This window comes from Asterias rubens, chromosome 6 (genome assembly GCF_902459465.1).
Source record: "Asterias rubens chromosome 6, eAstRub1.3, whole genome shotgun sequence".
NCBI classification, from domain to species: Eukaryota; Metazoa; Echinodermata; class Asteroidea; order Forcipulatida; family Asteriidae; genus Asterias; species Asterias rubens.
In genome coordinates, this window is record NC_047067.1 from 2,774,690 (window position 1) to 2,795,414 (window position 20,725).

The window sequence follows — 20,725 nt, forward strand, 5'->3', positions numbered from 1 at the left end:
CCTTCAAATCCTCAGTCATTTTGGTGATTCATTTTGGCTTTCGTTGACTTTACCAGTTTCCACTTTAAGACAAATACCAAAGGTTAAGTTGTTGCATAAAGCTACAAGTGGATGTTTTTTAAATTTTATGTGACTCATTTTTTGACTCATTTTGGTTTTAGTTTACCCCACAAATTTTCAGTTGACCTATAAAGTTACTATTGGACTTTAGAAAGCTGAAATCATTTAACTTGACTCTTTTGAGTTTTTGGTTACTCTTTTTGATGAGGGTTTGCAAAAATAGTTAAAGGCCTAGAGTGACGTTTCAGCCCAAGGAGAGTCTAACTCTTTCTCAAAGCTTTGGAAAAAGGCTTCACAGAGTCAAGTGGTCTCATTGGTTAACAGTTCTATGACATACATTGGCTGGCTTTACCAACAGCACTGTGGGCGTTATACAAGGGCTTTGTGTACGGTGAAAAATGCATGCCCTCTTCGCTCGTTCTTCTGTCTCTGTCAAGACTGCCCGTAGTGAATACTAATATGAAGCTAGATCAATTGACATTTTCCTCATAGATTTGCCCTTATAACCAGAGCAAAATTGTTGTGCTCCTTCAAGAGCGAAGTTCAAGGCCTTCTACATGTAAACAAACAAACAAACAAACAAACAAACAAACAAACAAACATACAAACAAACAAACAAACAAACAAACAAACAAACAAACAAACAAACAAAACCTGAGCATTTCCTGCCTGTGGCTATTTGGTCTCAGGGACAACAAAAACAAAACAACAGCAACAATTAAACCAACCAAGTTTGTTTCTTATCAATGGTTGCACGTATTTCACAATATCTCCAATCCACTTCCTCTTGCCCATATTGAAAGTTTTATCTTGTATGATTGTCCCATAAACTACAAATGAAACCCTTGAACTAGCCGTTGCTGTGTCCTGCATCGCCAGTAGCTAGGGTGAAGAAGTCTCTATCCGGCCTTTCCTCTGTCCATTACACCTTGATAAGAAACCCATAGTAACAAATTGTTTCCATCAACCATGCTATAATACTTGTTATAACACACCTCTTGCTTTTTCTGTACTCTGGTTGGCTGAAACACGGTCACGTGGGATGAACTAATATAGGCTATTGATCGGGCGCGCGTGTTTTGCGGGAATAGTACCAGAGCGGGCACTAGTCTTTGCAAATAGTGCCTGCGGCAACAGCGCCCTCTCTTGACTTGAACCGTGAACAAACTACAGAATTCCTTTTTCTGTTCTTATTTGACATTTTTAAGACCGAGCTGTGTTATAAAACACATATTGACTGGCATAATGCGGTAACTAGTGTATGTCTATTCCCCCTCGGGCCTGTGAGTGACCAGAAGAGGGACCTCGGGAAATAGGTCGCTCTTCTGGTCACTCCAAGTCCCTCGTGGGAATAGACGTATACTAGTTACCTCATTGCCAGTCAATATGTGTATAATAATGTTTGGATGGAATATTGGTGGCAAAGTGAATAGAAGACTTTGGAGTAGAACAGAAGAAATGGGAGGAGATGTCGATCTTGCATTCCAGCTCAATCTGGCCTGGATAAATTATCCTTTACATCAACACTATGACACTAGTCTAGTCACCAAGGCTCAATGACATGTGCTCAAAAGTTATCAGTTAAAAGTCACAAGAGCTAGTTTTGATAATAACATATTTTTAATAAAAAATTTCCCAGAGACATTTTCTAACCGAGTAGTTAAATAACTAATAACACATTCTTTTAACAAATTTTCCAATATTTGTTTTCTAATTAAATATTTATAACAATACCGATAAAATAAAATGTTAATAATTTTGTCATAATTTCTTTATTAATTACAATTGCAGTTGAGCTTCCTCTTACCAATACTGCTGTTAGAATGGTTATGTTTTGTTTTGCTCGTGAGCGCAATCATATTTTTATTTGAGCCAATGTACTGTGAAATTTGACCATGAATAAGAATGAGCCTTTGACAAGCCATTTATTCAGTCGTTGTTTTGCCACGTAGTACATCTTCTCCCCTAGTGTCTTGTAGGGAAGGGACGAGGCAGACAGGCGCCATCATTTATTGATTTTATAGAAAGAGTTCACTCATCAGATAAAGCGCTAAGCATCGGTGTGACCATAAGAGATCTGACTCCTAGTAGAATTCAAATTTCTTGGATGCGAAACGGGTCAATATAGGAGAAAAGGGCAGCCATTTTGTGTAGTTTATTATTTTTATTTTTTATTAAACCACAATGGATCTAACCTGCGAAAAAAGCAACATGCTCAGTTGGTAGTGTTCCTGCACTTTAATCCTGAGGTCGTACTTCGAATTCTGCTCTGGTAATCTTTGTTTTGTTTTACTCTAATTTTTTTAATTTATTACATGTTTAGCTTATAGACCTTATAAATGGCTAAAAGAAATCATGAAATTGTCCATATTATAGTTTCAAACTGATAAACTGCAGCGCACATGATTGGCCTTTATTTGGGTGAAGAAGTCATTAAGAAAACTTGCTGTTGAAGGCAAATGCTAAAATTACTCTTCAATGGTTCAAATTATATTTGTTGCTTGGATTTGGACAGCTCCTGGCCAGCCACCTCATCAAAGAAGTTTTTTACAACTTATATAAGGTCATATATGAGAATCATCACATCACATTTCCTGGTATGTTGTCGTTTATTTTTTATATAAATGCTACGGATAGGTGACTTTTTGTGGGTTGATATTTTCGTCATAACCTCCTCAGCATTATATCTGAAATGAATAGTATTCAGAAATGAGGAAATGAGGTTGAATTGGTGGGAAATGTGGGAGTTAAAGAGTATGACCATTTAGCCGACAATTACGCACTGTTTCCTTTCAGATTCAGCCAGGTACGAAACCTGACAAATTGGGTCAATATAACTGATTGATTGCATGAGGTGACCAATGGCTGGTAGTACGGACAGGGATAAGTGTTCATCCCTTAAAGGCGGTGGACACTATTGGTAATTGCCAAAGACTAGCCCTCACAGTTGGTGTATCTTAACATAGTATGCATAAAATAACAAACCTGTGAAAATTTGAGAAAAAAACACCCTAGTCACACGAAGTTGTGTGCGTTTAGATGGTTGATTTCGAGACCTCAAGTTCTAAATCTGAGGTCTCGAAATCAAATTCGTGGAAACTTACTTCTTTCTCGAAAACTATGGCACTTCAGAGGGAGCCGTTTCTCACAATGTTTTATACCATCAACCTCTCCCCATTAGATCGTCACCAAGAAAGGTTTTATGCTAATAATTATTTTGAGTAATTACCAATAGTGTCCACTGCCTTTTAGTAAAAAATAGGTCCATATATGATCAATTTATCACTAAAATAAATGGTGTATAAAATGGTTAGAGGATATAAGTTTCGTTGTGACAATCTTTTTTGAGTAGTGGCGGCTCGGAGAAGAGCTGGTTTCTGCTGGACAATTCGATCAGTATACTCTAAACGTCTTTTGGAGAATGAGAGTTTACTCACATAGCGCCGAGCAAACAAAGTGGTCCTTGATGCACACCCTACAAGGAGATGATGGCACAAGGAGATGATCCACTGCTTCGATTTGAAAGGGCAAGGGCACCAAGACATTTTCTCCTCGATAAAGGGCACCCTATGAGGAAATTTCAAGTTTCTACTGGAGCCTTTCAAGGGCACCAAGGCAATGACCAGGGGGCCTGAAGGCAATTGCCTTCATTACTTCTCTGAAGTATCAGGCCTGATGATCTTACTGGTATCTCTGGGTATGTTCAGTGAGCGTACTAAGTTAGACCCGAACCGGTTTAAAGACCTGCTTGAACGAAAATGTCAAGTCGTGAACTTTGCTGAATTCCACTTAAAATGTTTTCGATGAATAAGGAAATCGAGTCATATGATTATAAATAGGTTTCAATTGTGTAAAAAAAGCAATCATCTTGTATGCCCTTGTCCAGAGCTTTTCTGCGAGATTTGCGAAAAGCCCCGTTACGTAATCACTCTCAAAACGTCATAAGTAGATAAAGCCGCTTTGTTGCAGCGTGGATGTATAAGCAAACTCCCACAAATGACGTCAGCGGCATTGTCCTTTGACGCCCGCTCTCAACGGCAGAAGTGTTTTTAGTTTTTCAAAAAACCTTTAGGTAGGGGCCTGATTTTTTACTTGATAATTACGAAAAGTTCAGAAGTGTACACATATCAAAATTACATTAAAATGGTGAACAAGTGCATTATAAACAAGTAAAAATACCATTTCTGTAATAAAACATTCCGTTCAGGTAGCTGTTTAACTTTCGAGGTTGTTGTAGCACAGTGTTAAAAGATACACCCGAAGCGGTCTAAAGATAAACCCCCTCGCTGGTTGAACTCAATTCGGACTAACCTTAGTATCGTTCAGACACACAGAAATTAATTTGATTGGGTTGAACCATGAGTTAAACCGACTTTCATGGTCTGAATGACCTCTCTGTCCTATGGATGTACACCAAACAGTGGCACATGGAGGTGGTTCATGAACTAGTAGATGGTCAACCGGATAGATTGACCACCAAGATTGACCACTAGGACGGACGGGCAGTTGTAAGAGGAAATGATTACAAATGACCAATCAGGATCAATGTAGGTTTGTCTGGGGAAACAGGAAGAGAAGCTAAACAATCTCCCGAAACAATCCAAATTGCGGCAGATTAACTAGTAGACATTTTAACAATTTTGAATCCTTCTCTTCGTTTTGTCCGTACGTGGGAAAGGAACTTTTAGCATTTGTTTCTTTATGAAGGAGTATCACATTTCTTATTAAAGAGGGGGGGGGGGGCAAGTGGGTATCAAACTTGTTGTGTTTAAGTCTTGACAACACCAATAATCATTCTTTTTGTTGTATTTTGTTTCTTCATGAAGAAGTATCACTTTTCATAGAAAGGGGGGGGGACTGCAAGTGGGAGTCAATTTTTTGTGTGACAACACCATTTATCAATAAGGGTATAATAAAACATCTCAACGGGGGCAGGGTAGACATGGTGGAGCGATTTGCATCTACCCCTGGCTTTGTGCAATCTGTAATTGTTCACAGTTATATATTTATTGGTTTGTAAAAACCACCTTATTGCAGCATCTCACACTTTCCTCTTCTTCCAAATCTTGCACCAAAGATACTCAGAGACTGTTCTTATAAAAATAAAATGCTCAAATGTGAATTGTGATTAATTCCATGTAACTGTCTCATCGCCTTTGAACAGTTTATGTTGTTTTTGGTGCTAAATGTCTTCTTATTGATTGATTTTATAACACAAACAACTTGTACGCTTAAGTCATAATACAGCCAAGCCTACTTTACCATGATATGTATACAGGCCAGGGCTCCCTTTGTGCTTCCTGTCTGATCATTCTGATTAATCCCAAAATAGTTTCTGTAATTGTGAGCTTGGAATAACATCCCGGTGGTGGTAAATATGTAATTTACATTTAAGAGACTATTAAGAATAGAAATGTTTCCCTGGTGACGTCAATCTCATTTTGTCAATCATCTTTAAGTAGTTTTTTTCCCATTGTTTATCCAGATTTTAAATCATTTGCCTCAATTATGACGGCCACAAATGGCTTGGGCAGGGCCCAATTTCATGGCTCTGCTTACCGTAAGCACAGAATCGGCGCTTGCGGAAGCAGGGAATTCTGTGCTTACGGCAAGAGTATTTCACGGGTTAGCGGCGAATTTTGGCTTCTGCGCGTGCATACTTTACGTTACTAGGCATTCTACGCTTACAAGGCATTCGGCGCTTGCACGTAAGCGGGGAATGGGGGTTGTAAGCGCAGAATTCGACGGTAAGCAGAGCCATGAAATTGGGCCCTGGTGCTGTATGACTTCCACAAGAAACACCAGTCAAGCTAGCCCTGATATTTAAGCTACAACTAAATACAAGCGCATCAAGTTTACAACTTGATGAATTACATGGGCAACGAGTTTATAACTACACGGGAAACTAACTGACTATTGTTAATAAATTGGGATTGAAAAAAGACAAGTTGACTAGAGTGGGATTTGAACCCAGAACCTCTGGGTTAGCGTGCCAGTGCTCTACCAACTAAGCTACATGTGTCCCCTTTGGTGGTGGTCTCCCTATTTTGTCCGGGGCCAATCAGAAGTTTCAGAGGTGCCAGCTAGATACCTCAGTTGGTAGAACACATTAAACCAGAGGTTTTTTTCGTCCATATCCTGTTCTAGTAAAATTTTCTTTGCTCAACCCCAACCAACTGTGAGTGGGACAACACTTATTAGGATTTCCCACCAAAACAAAGAACTAAAATCGTACAAGTTTTGTGCGCATTGTAACGATTTAGGACCACTTTTATCCCAAGTGCTTTAAGGTGTAAAGGAAACAGACTTGTGAAGGAAATAAACTTGCGCACTTTAAGCTGGTCCTGATGTTAAATTGATACATGCTATACTTTCTCATTCAAGTGGTAGTTTAAACTGGAGGAATGTAAATGAGGAGTGTCAGGTCAAAGGACGTATGACACAATTGACAATGACCACTATAAAAACTGTCTCTCAGATAAACATCCCCTTAATGTTTTGGAGTAGTTTGGCATGTCAAGCCCCTTTGTTTCATCTATACCTTTAACAGATGTCCCATGTAGTTTATCTCGACCAGGAAAATCTCTCTGATGTGTTTATTGAGGTAGGGTAAATCTTTTAGACATTTCGTGGAGAGTTTGTTCTAAGTTAAACATTTTACATGGAAGAAGAAGAGTCCAACAAAACAAGATGATAATTTTTTATTTGTTTACCTTCCTAGAAACTTTTGAAACAACACTCAAAGTTTTATTTTCTTTAGCATTTGGTTAAGTTCCAAATAGGTAAACCGTCTAGGATTCGGATTTGCATCAAGATTATTTACCAAGCTCTGTTATTTCCAGGCCATCGCGAATTTAATTTATATTTGTTTACAATTTATTTATCAACCCCAGTTGAAAACTTGTTTCGAAATCTTTGGTGCCACCCTGGACGAATGTTTCAAATCACCTGCGTGTGAATCACCTTGATTGTGTTGGAAACAATTGTGACTCAACAACAACAAACTTAACCACAATATCAAATATGAAGCAAAAAACATAATTGATTACTAACTGTTTTTTCCATTTTTGAGGGGAGTGTTTCGCAATTTGTTGTCAGTGGTCGTCACAAGTGGTCGACACGTGTTGTACGTGTTTGTAAATACAGAAGTAATATCGCCTGCAGACATGTACTTACACGTTGGTTATGCAAGTGCACGTAGTAGCCAACCCACTTACAATAACACGCTGGTTGATTCAACGTGTAAGTGATTCAGTCCACATCCTATAAATATTCATGATGTGAGGCAGCTTCCTGATTGGTTAAGAGTTACGTCACTGGCATTTTTACTACTCCACGATAAACAAGGTCATTGCAGACCCACCACAGCAACCGTTCCGTCGTATGCCCCGTAAACTGTTATTCTCTTATCTGCAAACATTTCCTGTTCGACTTTTCCTTTCTATTTAAAACTCATGGATTGGCGGACTGACAGCCATACTTCAGAAGTGATTCGAAGAGACAGGATTGTTTTTTTGGAGGTCAACTAAGTGATTTTTATATTAGAAGGATGCCTAACGTTGCTGTATGTGTGGGGTGTCACAATATTGGACTACGTAACAGTGTTCATTTACCACTATGTGATGAGAAACCACGTAATGAAATACAACGAAGGGGAACTTGCCCACCATGCAAGGTTTGTTGCTGTCATATTTTGGATAGAAATTGTTGTCATTTGTGTTAGGATTACATTTTAGATTGTGGAGGTTAAAATCAGTGAGGAGCATGTCGTGAATGGTTTTTGTGCGTAATTCATATTCCTCATATTGTACCAACTCATATTGGACGGGTTTTCCGTCCGCAAAGACTTTCAGTCTTTGTAAGGTCGTCAGGGTGTCAATTTAGCAAAGAGTTAAGACTGTTCTGGACTATAGTCCTAGGAGATATAAAAACGTATGGCTAGTTCTAAGTTAGGACAAGTAACTCGTCCTAACTCACGATAAGACTAGTCTTAACTCTTTGTGAAATCGACCCCTGAATTAAGTGATCTGAATTACCAGACTGAGGAACGGTGGAATTCATTATGTCTTCAAAAACTTGGATTGAATGTACATTAAATCATTCTGGGGTTCTCGCTAAATGAGGACATTTTTACTGACAACTTGAAGGCAACCAATTGCACTACCTTCAAAAGGAACACTTGTACGGAAGTTAATTTTGTTAAGGTAATTTCCTCCTCACAAAACTGTTGTGTGAATTGCTTTTTGTGAGAATACCTGGAACTGTGTGCCTTTAAATTGCTTTGTCTGGCATGGCCTTAAACAATAACTGATAACAGAGGGGAAATGTCATCCACGCATCCTCATTATTAAGGTCTGAACAGTGCATCAATTTCCCTGTTCTGGTTTTCCGATCATCAGAATGATGAAGTCCACTGGAGTTATCAGGGGACGTTGCGTCAGTTTCATTTGTATGGAGTTCGAAAGTTGCTTTGCATTTTTTTAAGGTCCTGGCCAATATAATTTAATGGTAAAACATTTTCACCATGTTAGGCAAGAAACATGCTTTCTGTTAAAAAACATTTATCTGTGGATTTTTATTTTGTTTCCAGATTTATAAGTATCTAGACTGCTAAAAATTGTATTCATGAAATAATAGAATATCCTATTTTAAGAAAACTTTTCTGGTGTCACTCCCAAAAATCTAACTAGAAATTATTTCTAGGAGTGACACCAAAATTTGTGTCTTTAAAAATGATTTTGTTTTTATTTCAATAATACACTGAACGCCCTTTTTTACCATTACAGATATAAAACTCACATTTAGCGTTCTTGTTACCACTCAACGGACAAGCAGTGTGGAACCCTCAATGGCTTCAACTTGTTTCTATTAATTTGAGAGAAAACAAGTACTTGTTGCCAGGTTCGGATTATGTCTCATTTTAGGGAAATGTTTAATCTAAAACGTCTTTGTTTTTTGTTCTTGTTTTGCAGTCCTGTTCACCATTCGGCAAATCAGAGACGTACACAAAAATCGGTCAACTGGGCGAAGGTTCATATGCCAAAGTGTATAAGGCAATAAGCAGGTAGGTAATTTAAGATCCAATTTCTCAATTCATAGCAATTTTGAAGAATTTATTTTGAAATTTAAGACTTATACTTAAAGGGGAGGTATTTAGTAATCACTCTTTAAGGAACAAGACAGAATTGGTAAGAAACAAAAATCGTGAAGATCACAGATTTACGTACAACTTACATGGTCTAATGATGATGATAGTAGAAAACATCCCTTGGAATATTTCAGAAGCACAGCACCTTTCGATAATATAAAGCATTTGAGAATAATATCATTTCAAAGTGATGTGGTTATAATGTACAAAAAGTATCAGTTGTTATGCCTAACTGGAATCTGTGAAGCACTGCTGTCAGAAACACTTCTCATATTATTGTGTGTTCCCATTAGGTATTATTCCTCCTGCATGGATTCATTTGCTCTGGATTTTCGGTGATATTTCTGAAACGCAACCACATCTTCAAATCAAATTTTCACATGTTTCCAAAAACCAAAGGTATACTTTGCCTTTAACAACCCTTCAGATTGTGTATCTCTGATTGTTCGGTGTTACTGCGTAGAGTAGCGGCAATGTTGAAGTAAAGACTCGCAGTTAAACTATCTGGGGTGGATTTCACAAAGGTAGTCCTAACTACTAGTCCTAGGCAATGCTAAGAGATAGGACCAGTCCTAAGTTAGAACCAGTAACTCATCCTAACTTAGGACTGGTCCTATCTCTTAGCATTGCCTAGTACTAGTCCTAAGTTAGGACTACCTTTGTGAAATCCACCCCTGGTATCAAACACTCAACCAAATGCTCTTTATTCTACACAACCTTTAATGCATTCTCCCCCACATTGCACTTTTCCTGTCTGACAAAATAACCTCAACCCCTTCTCCTTGATTTCCTCCCCTCTTTCTCTTTCCTTCAGCGTCAATCAACAAGTCGTTGCGCTTAAAGAAATCCGTCTACAACAAGACGAGGGCGCTCCTTTTACGGCAATCAGGGAAGCGTCGCTCCTGAAGGGTTTGAAGCACGCAAACATTGTCTGTCTTCATGACATCATCCACACAAAGACAGCGCTCACGTTTGTCATCGAGTATGTGGTGAGTTGCTGAATTATTGAACGCCAAAGATTTGTCCCTTGGGTGTGTTTTTGGTTGGGGGTGATCCCGTGAGGGTGTAGTTTTTTACACCTGCCTCAAATGTTGACAGTTCCACAGTACATAAATAGTCTTAGGCTGATCACAACACAAACTACTTCGGGAAAACATCTCCAAATCATTGATGGGGTAGAGATGTTTTAAGAGTGCATGCAGCACCGAGGCTTTGGAACTCCCTACCTGAAACTGTGAAACTTTCATACTCACTTGGCATATTCAAGAACAGTTTAAAAACTTGTCTGCATAAAAGAAGCATTTTGTTTTCCAATTGCACCAGAATTTATGTTTTGTCACTGGACAATTTTGTTTTCATGAGATTTTGTTTTCATAAGATTTCATGACCAAAGGAAAACAAAAACTGTTATTTTACGAGTCATAAACCACAAGGGAAACTGACTAGGTGCAAATAAATGAATTTGGGGCCAACAAAGAAGTAGTTGACTAGAGCGGGATTTGAAACTGCGACCTCCTGGTTTATTTATCAATTTATTTAAAGCAGTCTGTCAAAAGTAGAGGGTAGCCCCATCCAGGAGTCTGGTAAGTTTGGGTCCTCTTTGTAAAAAATACTTTGGAAGAAGAATAAAGCAGAATAGTGCAGATGTTTGTGTACTAAAATAGATATCCCCAATTTAAACATAAAAGTGGTAAGGGATGGCTTTAGCTTTCATCCAAACCAGACCTTTTATTTAGGTTAATCAAAACTAGAAAATGCATGCAAATATTTACACTCACAATATTCTTCTCTAGGGTTTAGGATGTAACATTGATTTCTTCCCATAATGCTTGAGATTCAGAATTTCATGTCAAAGTCGTAGAACGCAAGATTTCTAAGAAGCCCACCTTTCTCTGAGCCAACAGTGCGACTATAAATCAATGACACGCTTGACTATACGCCAAAAACGTCAGGCCGCGATGCTTAAATAACAAGTTGTTATTCACATCACAAAAGGTTAAAGGTGTATTGTTTTCACTGGTAATTGACGTAGAGAGAGCTTTTTAAAAATTTGTTCTTAAATTCGCCCGCTATGTTATATCAGACGGACGGGGTGGTGCATTAAATTTGTGTCACTTCAAATGTACATCGTGTAGTGAGTGCATAATGTGTTGCACCATGCTTCTTGTATGTGTATTAAATCTCGGCATGGAATTGGTATGGTCTTGGATTTCTTATGCCATTTTCGCATTAGTCGTTTTTCCTGAGGATTTTCTTTGACGTGTGGTCGACCTTTTCACACTTGGCATGGCTAACCCCTGCGCATTCCCGGGAATTAGCGTTTTCCTGGGAAATAACCACCATTGCTTGGGAGTAAACAAAAAGCAAAAGGTTTGCGCTTATTCAGAAAATCTGAGCTTAATGTGAGTGAGTTACACAGTGTGCATCGAACTTCATGAAACTGAGCATTCTTCACTTACACAACTTGCGCAGAATTTATGCGTTTACCCTGCCTAAGCGGTTAATTGTTTCTGTAGATGCAGAATTCAGCGGTAAGCAGAGCCATGAAATTGGGCTAAGTTGTCCACCAGCCTTTCATGCAACAATTTGATTAAATACAACAATACACCGAAGAACGGAAATCTAGAACGCAGACTTTTGGAATGAAACAGTAAGCATATCCAGGGGCGCTGTTTTGTCTCTTGGGGGGGGTTTTAGCAAAAGTCAACTCAAATAAATTGAATGAGTGGTAAGATTGTCTTTCGATAGAGACCTGTTTGATGTTGAGCACATCTGGTGCTGTATTTCAACTGAATTCGCTTTGTCTGAAACTGTCTGTTTCAAATTTAAATATCCAGTTGAATTTTTCAACACAGGATGAAAATTGCCTTAGAATCATAAGATCCAGGTTGATTGATACTTATTTAGTTGTGTCATGTTCAGGCCTGTATGCTTCTTGTTTTAGAGAGGGCAACGGCTCTAAAGCATTTTTTATGAGGAAATATCTACTGTAGCATTTGAAGGGCACCAAGGCAATGGCGAGGGGGGCATGGAGGCAATCGCCTTTGTTGCCTCCGTGAAGTATCGGAGGCCTGCATTTTAAAATGTTGTTTTTCCTACACACAAAACAAGTTTGAGCCGAGATACAATGTTTTTGCACGAAGCATTTATGTGCGAGATGCAAAGTTTTTTTTTACAAAATCGTGATCCAACGTTTTTGCACCGATTCTTTGATTTTTCTATTGTTCACAATGGATGATACATACTAAGCCTTAATGACATCAACTACACTCTATCTTCTCTCCTCCAGCATACAGATCTGAGCGCGTATTTGGAGAAGCACCCAGGTGGGTTGAACCCACACAATGTCAAGCTGTTCCTTTTCCAGTTGCTGAGGGGTCTCTCCTTCTGTCATCAGAGGACAATTCTCCATCGAGATATGAAACCACAAAATATTCTCATCAGTGAAACGGGTGAACTCAAACTCGCAGATTTCGGTAAGTTTCCTCAGTCAAGTCAAGTAAAACACATCAAAAAAAAAACAAATCTCTTTAAATGTTTCAGCGGGGATAGAGAACAATTTTTATTTAACTATATTCTTTACACAGCAAGGTCTTCAAATTGTCTTCTTCGTTACCCCTTGCTATTTATGTGTGTTTTCTGCTGAACTCTCTCTCTCTCTCTTATCATGTATTTCAAATTGACTGCACAAAAAAAACATCTGAAGAAAACAAAACCTCTTTAAATATTTCAGAGGGGATAGAGAAGAATTATTAGTTAATTTTGTTCTGTTCAGAATCCTCAAAAACACATGTGCAGACATTTGCTGTTGAGGTTTACTTTCTGAAAAGGCATTTGTCCTCTCTCATAACTTTCTGCTTAATCATAGAAAGCCTACAGTGGGAAGCATAGTCTCAAACGTGTTTAAAAAATGGAAGATCCATGTTTCACAACTTGATCCATGTTTCACAACTTAAAAAATGTTAAAGGTTAACACTCCAACTCTCCCTATTTTATCATCGCCCATCTCGATGAAGCTTCTTACAAACATCCTTTGTGTCTTGTATCTTCATTTAGGTCTCGCAAGAGCGAAGTCCATCCCAAGTAGAACCTACTCGCATGAGGTGGTCACATTGTGGTACAGACCTCCAGATGTACTCTTAGGATCTACAGATTATTCAACACAACTAGACATCTGGTAAGCCTCTAGATTTACACATTTGTTGAAATTAATAGCTGTAATTTCACTCGGGGGATATGTAGTGAGATCCTTGGACCTACTTGGCGATAAAATGATGATGTTACTGTTATGCAAGCTTAGAGATGTAACTCCGGTTTCACTCTTGAAAAGGTTTCAAATTTCCTGAGAACTTTCAAGTTGAATCCTCAAACCCTAATCCAATGTTTCATTCTTGTTGAAGTCTTTATGAGTCCATATCACAAAAAATGAAACCAATAACAAACAGATGCTTCAAACAATAATCTGTCTTTGAGTCTGCTCCCTCAAAACAGAACATTTTATAATTGAAAACATGACACTTGTGTCCTTTAAAACCAAAAAAACAAAAAAACAAGTGTGTTCAGCAAATTCTTGAATGATTCTAGTGAGTTTGCTTTTCTGCAGCTATCAGAAAGTGAATTCCACAAGGCCGGGCCGGCATTAGGGAGGGCTTGGTCTCCTGCTATAGTGTTTGCCCGATATAAGACTCTAGTAATAATTATTATAAATTTACCAGTAGCTATAAAATTGAAAATAAAAGTACATTTCATTAATGTCTATAAATACTGATGCAACAGAACTTAACCTTAGTCAGATGAAGTTTTTTGAAGGTAGTGTCTGCATTTATTATTCACTGAGTGAACTATTTTTGTCAGCCACCAGAAATATTTCAATGACATGAAATAATTTAAATTGATGTCACTTTAGACTGTCACTCCAGATATCGTTGGAGGCAGTTTGATGCTCACTACACCTGGCATACCATTGACACTTATGTAACATACTTCACATTTTGACTTCTTGGGGTGAGAATGTGCTTAATATGAAGAAATGTCTGCTTTAACAGCAACTGTATTCGTCTGTAAAGATACATCCACAAAGAAAAAGCTTCTGACGTCATTTGAACAGTTGTACAAAGTTTTTATGAAATTAGTTTTGAAAGTCCTCATTGGGTAACTCACTTCATCTCAAAAGTCAGAAGCTAATGGACTTGACCATTTTTTTGATAGGGGTGTTGGCTGTATATTCATTGAGATGTTGAGGGGCCATCCAGCATTCCCCGGAATGAAAGATTACAAAGACCAACTCGAGAGAATATTCAAGGTATGGCATTTATTTGTATCCAACTAAATTCTGACAGCACCATTTTGTTTACTGCCCTCTTGTGGTAGAAATTTCAATCCAATATTTGTTATTTAATTTGATTTTAAATTTCCGAGCTTGATCATGATGTATTGCAATAGATTTCTTCTTTTATTTTACACAAAAAGCTTCCAAACTATTTCAGCTACACAATGCTGTAACTTCATAATTCATAATTCACATACCTGTTATTTTGTGTATTTCTTCTTGGCTGGCATGTTTCTAAATTCATTTTAATGGTAGACAAACATATATCCAGTGTTGTTTGACTTTGAAGATTGACTGAGTTTGTGAATTTTTTCCCAGATTTTGGGAACCCCAACAGAGGCAAAATGGCCAGGTGTAACAAGACTACCAAACTATAAAACAGGTTAGTTGAACTGAGCTTTTTCGTATAGGTTGAAACTGAAATATAGAATCGGATACTTCCTGCATGTTGCTCACCTCCGGATGAGGAAGTTTTATTTCATCATATGGAAAGAGAAAGCCATTCCCTGTTTCAAAAGTTTGCCACATAACTTCTAAAATAAATTGCTAACCAAAAGTATTCAATCAGGAATATGCAATCAAATGTTTGAATAATTCTCACTTGGTGTATCTCAACAAGACGGCACAAAGTAACAAATCTGTGAAAATTTGGGCTCAATTGGTAATCGAAGGTGCAAGAAAATAATGAAAGAATAAACACCCTTGTAGCACAAATTTGTGTGCTTTCTTTCAGATGCCTGAGAAAAGCGTCAGGTCTGAAGTGTCTCTCAAATTCAAATATTTTAGTGAGAAGTTACCTCTTTCTCAAAAACTACATTACCTCAGAGGGAGTCGTTTCTCACAATGTTTTATACTATCAACAGCTCTCTATTGCTCGTTACAGTTTTTATTTTATTATATATTTTGAGTAATTACCAAAGGTGTCCAGTGCCTTAAACTCTGCAGCATAATGATTGTTACTGAACAGTTTTGGTAGAAATTTAAAGGCAGTGGACACTACTGGTAATTGTCAAAGACTAGCCTTCACAGTTGGTGTATCTCATTATATGCATAAAATAACAAACCTGTGAAAATTTGAGCTCAATCGGTCATCAAAGTTGCGAGATAATTATGAAAGAAGAAAACACCCTTGTCACACGAAGTTGTGTGCATTTAGATGGTTGATTTCGAGACCTCAAGTTCTAAACACCCCTATCAAAAAAAAAAACTACTCCACTTCAGAGGGAGCCGTTTCTCACAATGTTTTATACTGCCAACCTCTCCCCATTACTCTTTACCAAGTGAGGTTTAATGCCAATAATTATTTTGAGTAATTACCAATAGTGTCCACTGCCTTTAAACGCACCAAACTTGATAAAGCTTACATGTTCACACACAACCCATAGCCAAAATACCGTATTTACAATCAGTTAAAAAAACTACTCCAGTGTTTCCTCAATTGCAGTGTTGCAATAATTTACAGTAAATAACCAAGTATTTTGGTTTCGTGGAGCTGTTTCTATCACTTGAATACTGATTGCGATTTTGTAGTTTCATTTGTCTATTTTGTCTGGTTTGTTTTTACAGTAGTGACTAAAGTTTATCCGCCCAAATTCCTCTGTGAAGTAGTACCAAGGTAAGAGTTAAAGTAACATTTTTTTATTATTTTTTGCTTACTGTTATTTTTTGGAAGTACTAGGTGCTTTCCAAGCCCTGTGAGGCAAAAAATATATAGACTACTCCAGTGGGATTCGAAACCACAACATCCACATTCTAGGGTAGCTCTCTTATGCAATTATAACATCAATGAAATGACAGCAAGGTAACTTTAAAGCTTTCACCAACAAAACATTCCTGATATCAATTTTGGTTTTACCCATATACACCGATGTGTGTTAGCACTGTATACTCAGTACAGTCCCGAGTTCTGTGAAAAAAAAATCACAGGCATATTACTCGGGAGGGAAATTAATATTCTATATCCACGATGCAAGTTCAACATCTATTGAATAAAATTCCCAAGATTCTCTTAAAAAGGTAGGAAGGTAGGTAGGTAGAAGTTTATTTTTAGCCAATCGTCCTAGGAACTTGTGGTTTTCTGTGACAGAGGAAGTTCAACATCCTGTAGAGATTTGAGATCCCTTGGATGGGATTTTCCAGTCGGTTGTTTAGTTGTTTCTTGACAGGAAAAGGAAGTTTACAGCGGGGGAACTTGGAGGGTGGTTAGAGGCTCAAAGTGAAGGTTAAACAAAAAAAGTTAAACAGGAACAATGCATAAACAAAAGTGCAAAAAATTGCAGAGCTGTTTGGGTGCTGAAGTGGGACTAGAACTAGCATAACTTAGAAGACAAGAGTCCAATTTCATGAAGCTGTTTAGCAGAAAATACTGCTCATCAAAGTTGTTGTTTAAGCAAAAAATGAGTGCAGCACCAGTCGCAACAATGTGAACTTAATGGCATTTTAGCTGGTAACCTGTTTCTGCATACTGGTACTTGACTGGTTTCAGTTAGCCTCAAATATTTTTTTATCATAAACATTTACAGCCATTAAGAATTGTGGTTGAGGAATCCAGCTACCAAATTGCATAACGTTTGATACACTTTTTCAGCACAAGTTTCAAAATGGATCATTGGTTTCTAGTATTTGGGTTTTTTTCCCTCCCAAAACTTTGAACACTTAGCCATTGAAACCAAATATCATTTATCTAGCTTTGTTTGTTTCTTAACGAGATATAATTGACGCTTATTAAAACAACACAATCCCAATCCTTCACCATATTTGCTATTATTAAGCCGATTGAAATAATTTTACACAGAAAAGGTTTTTGTATTGAAAGAAGGGAAATAGTTAACATTTATCTAAACGATTTTGAAGTTTTTCATCTACACCTTCACCTTCTATTTTGTAGGCCATTGACCCTGAAGATATTCCACTATTTCCCTTGAAAACAAACTCGCTCTCTTTCTCTTGTTTTGCCAGACCTCATACTCTGTATGTGTGAAACCACAAACCAGATAACACTAGGCCACAATATCTGGTTTTAACCAACCCTGCTTTTAACAATGTAAAAAAATATAACTGTCACCCAAGCCCAACACCCCACCCCCCCTTTCACTCCAGGAAATCTAACCACAACCTAGATTCACCTAAGCATACATCATTAAAGTAATCAAAAATGCAGTCTTTGGCCTGATTTCATAGAGCTGCTTAAGCTCAAAAAGTAGCTAAACAAAAGTAACAAAATTATGCTTACCAGAATAATAGTATCAGTCAAAACACCATCCAACATTGAACCATTGTGTAAATGGTATCCTGCTCATTTTTGCTGAGCAGAAAATTGTTAAGCACTACTTGCTGATTAAGCAGCTCTATGAAATTGGACCCAGGCCTGATACATGGTTCATTGGTTATAAGGGCAAGGCAGCTTTTCCTTAGTAAAGGGCACCTCTATAAGGGAAATTAACACTTCTAGTGGACCACTTTATAGGGGCACCAAAGCAATGACCATGGGCATGGAGGAAATTTCCTCTGTTTTCTCTGGCAGATATCAGGGGCATGGATTGCAATTAGGTTCAGAAAGTTTGTTCAAGAGTTTATTTCTCCAAAAACTGCTGATGAATTTTAAAGTACACTGCCACTTTTTGAGATCTGGTGTAAATATTTATACAAATGGTAAATGCATCAGATGTGGAAATCGGGCTCTATAGTTTCTGGGGTACAGGAAGTCCAAGGACTCACATTTCACAATACCGGACTGTTGTCCTTGTGGAGAGTTTGAGAACACCTACAACTTGACTAGCTGTATGTGCAGGAAACTTTGACGAATCATGACAGATCAAAGGGCAGCATAGGTACTTCCCAAAGTCGGCAGGCTGGCATGTTTAAAAGAAAACGCTAAAATATATACAAGGGTTCTCTTCGGTTTTTTTTCAGAATTCGGAAGGATTGATCTGCATTTAGTTTTCCAACATCTTTTTCCTTAGGACCAGAACAAAGTTCAACCTATGTGCATAGTGGTGATAGCAATATGAATGGTTTGGAACTTGGTTAATATTAACTCAGTAAATTTCTGAATTGTAAATTTTTCTCACACAATCATTGAAAACTTCTGAACTATGTGTGCATCGTAAAAAGTTTTGACATCGTTTAGAACAGGTGAATATTCGTCTGATTTTTGTTGTTTATGTCTTCTTTCTTTTGCTCAGTCTGTGTGTCAGTTACGGAGGTGACGATCTTGCCAAACGTCTTCTTCAGCTGAACCCAAGAAATAGAATATCAACCACCGATGCCATGAGGCATCATTACTTCAGTGACTTGCCAACAAAAATACACGACCTCCCAGATAGTAAGTTTCTCTCTGTTTCATGTCAAAATGACTATGGTCCAGTGGTTAGACTGCAGGACTTGCAATCACAAGGTTGTGGGTTTGAATCCTACTAAGCTCACCACGGATGCCACAATGAGTAGAATAAGAATTGTCGTCTAGTTACTGAATCACAACTTCTTGATATGGGAAATTCATAGTTAATGTTTGTTTGAGAAAGACTGGCTGTTGCAACCATACTTCTAGATCTTAACATTTTAAAGACAGTGGACACTATTGGTAATTACTCAAAATAATAATCAGCATAAAACCTCACTTGGTGACGAGTAATGGGGAGAGGTTGATAGTATAAAACATTGTGAGAAACGGCTCCCTCTGAAGTGACGTTGTTTTTCGAGAAAGAAGTAATTTTCCACGAATTTGATTTCGAGACCTCAAGTTTAGAATTTGAGGTCTTGAAATCAAGCGTCTGAAAGCACGCTACTTCGTGTGACAAGGGTGTATTTTTCTTTAATAGTTATCTCGCAACTCGCAACTCCGGCGAACAATCAAGCTCAAATTTTCAAAGGCTTGTTATTTTATACATATGTTGAGATACACCAAGTGAGAAGACTGGTCTTTGACAATTACCAATAGTGTCCAGTGTCTTTAAGTTATTTGACAATCATTGAGAATATTTTGGGATTTCGTTACAACAATCCCCCCCCCCCCCCACTTTTGGCCAAGGGGCCAAGTTCTTAGAGACCTGTGGTTGTCATGAAAGTTGTCATAGGATATATAATTAATGGGTTTTTGTTTCTCCTTTCTACCCACAGTTGCGTCCATTTTTAATGTCCCAGGCATAAAGCTAGAACCTGAGAAATCATCCAAGTGAGAGGACTTCTGCTGATGACTCGCATCTGTAAGTCTCTCTCTGATTGGTTGTTCAACCATCCAATCCCGCACAGTGTTATAAGTGCACTCATCACATGCTTTCATGCATATTTTGCCGAAGTGCTTTGCTAACGGCTCCTCTGATTGGTTGACGGAGCGCACTACTGCTACAGCATCCAAATAAAAACTGCCGTTCCGAACGCCTGTTGCAACTTGTAAAAGGCAAATTCGAGTTAGTGAACTCGGCCAATGCATTCTGGTGACTGTTGGAGCCTGTCGTATGAAGTGGCGTGGGTTTAAGTCGGAAAGACGCATTTACCAGAAGGATGCAGGATGGGCATCATAGAACAGAAAACGCTAACCAGGATATAATAATGACATCGATGCAAAAAAACAAAAATGAGTAAAACAATCACTGATGAGCGAAAGGTGAAATTAGATTATTTATTTCTCATCAAATATGACATTTCAGACAGAAACATTTCAAGGGATGTTTTCTACTTTCATCATCATGAGACCATGTAAGTTTGATGTTAATCTTTGGTCTTCACGATTTTTGTTTCTTACCAATTCTGTAACGTTCCTTTAAATTCGCGTATCAAAGTGCATAGGACAAAACTTGTTGTTATTGAGTTCGGTGACTGCGCACTAACCCATCCCATCACTCCCTCTCATTTGTTACAATGTTTATTCTCTTTTTAAACAAAGTAGGCTACAAATCCACCAGAAACACACAAATCTGCTTAGAGCGGGAAAAAAGCTGCTCAGCTCAGCAAAAAAAAAAGAAGAAAAAAAAGGGTTACCAGCCACAAACTTAATACTTTGTGTGTGCTATTGATAGGCTGGTACCCTATTTACTGTTGATTTGAAAATGGTTCTATAATTAATGAGTGTTGGTTTGTATGACAAGCACTTCTTTTTTGATGAATCTTCTATTGTTGTGGTGGATTTTTACCTGACAAGTTTGTTTTCCTGTTCAACTAACCAGAAAGTTATACAGTCAACTCTCGTT

The 20,725-nt window shown here is 37.9% G+C and overlaps 1 protein-coding gene across 2 annotated transcripts in view; it reads left to right on the forward strand.

Annotated features, from left to right (window-relative positions):
• The window catches only part of LOC117291344 (cyclin-dependent kinase 14-like), a 73,900-nt gene extending 53,793 nt beyond the window's left edge, over positions 1–20,107 (forward strand). For both annotated transcript variants that reach the window (XM_033772988.1, XM_033772989.1), the window contains 9 exons: positions 9,033–9,124; positions 10,023–10,197; positions 12,498–12,684; positions 13,265–13,385; positions 14,417–14,510; positions 14,856–14,919; positions 16,104–16,152; positions 18,722–18,861; positions 19,656–20,107. In XM_033772988.1, coding sequence (XP_033628879.1) covers positions 9,033–9,124; positions 10,023–10,197; positions 12,498–12,684; positions 13,265–13,385; positions 14,417–14,510; positions 14,856–14,919; positions 16,104–16,152; positions 18,722–18,861; positions 19,656–19,714 — 981 coding nt within the window. In that variant the 3' untranslated portion in view covers positions 19,715–20,107. The remainder of the gene's footprint in view (positions 1–9,032; positions 9,125–10,022; positions 10,198–12,497; positions 12,685–13,264; positions 13,386–14,416; positions 14,511–14,855; positions 14,920–16,103; positions 16,153–18,721; positions 18,862–19,655) is intronic.
• The last annotated feature ends 618 nt before the right edge of the window (positions 20,108–20,725 follow it).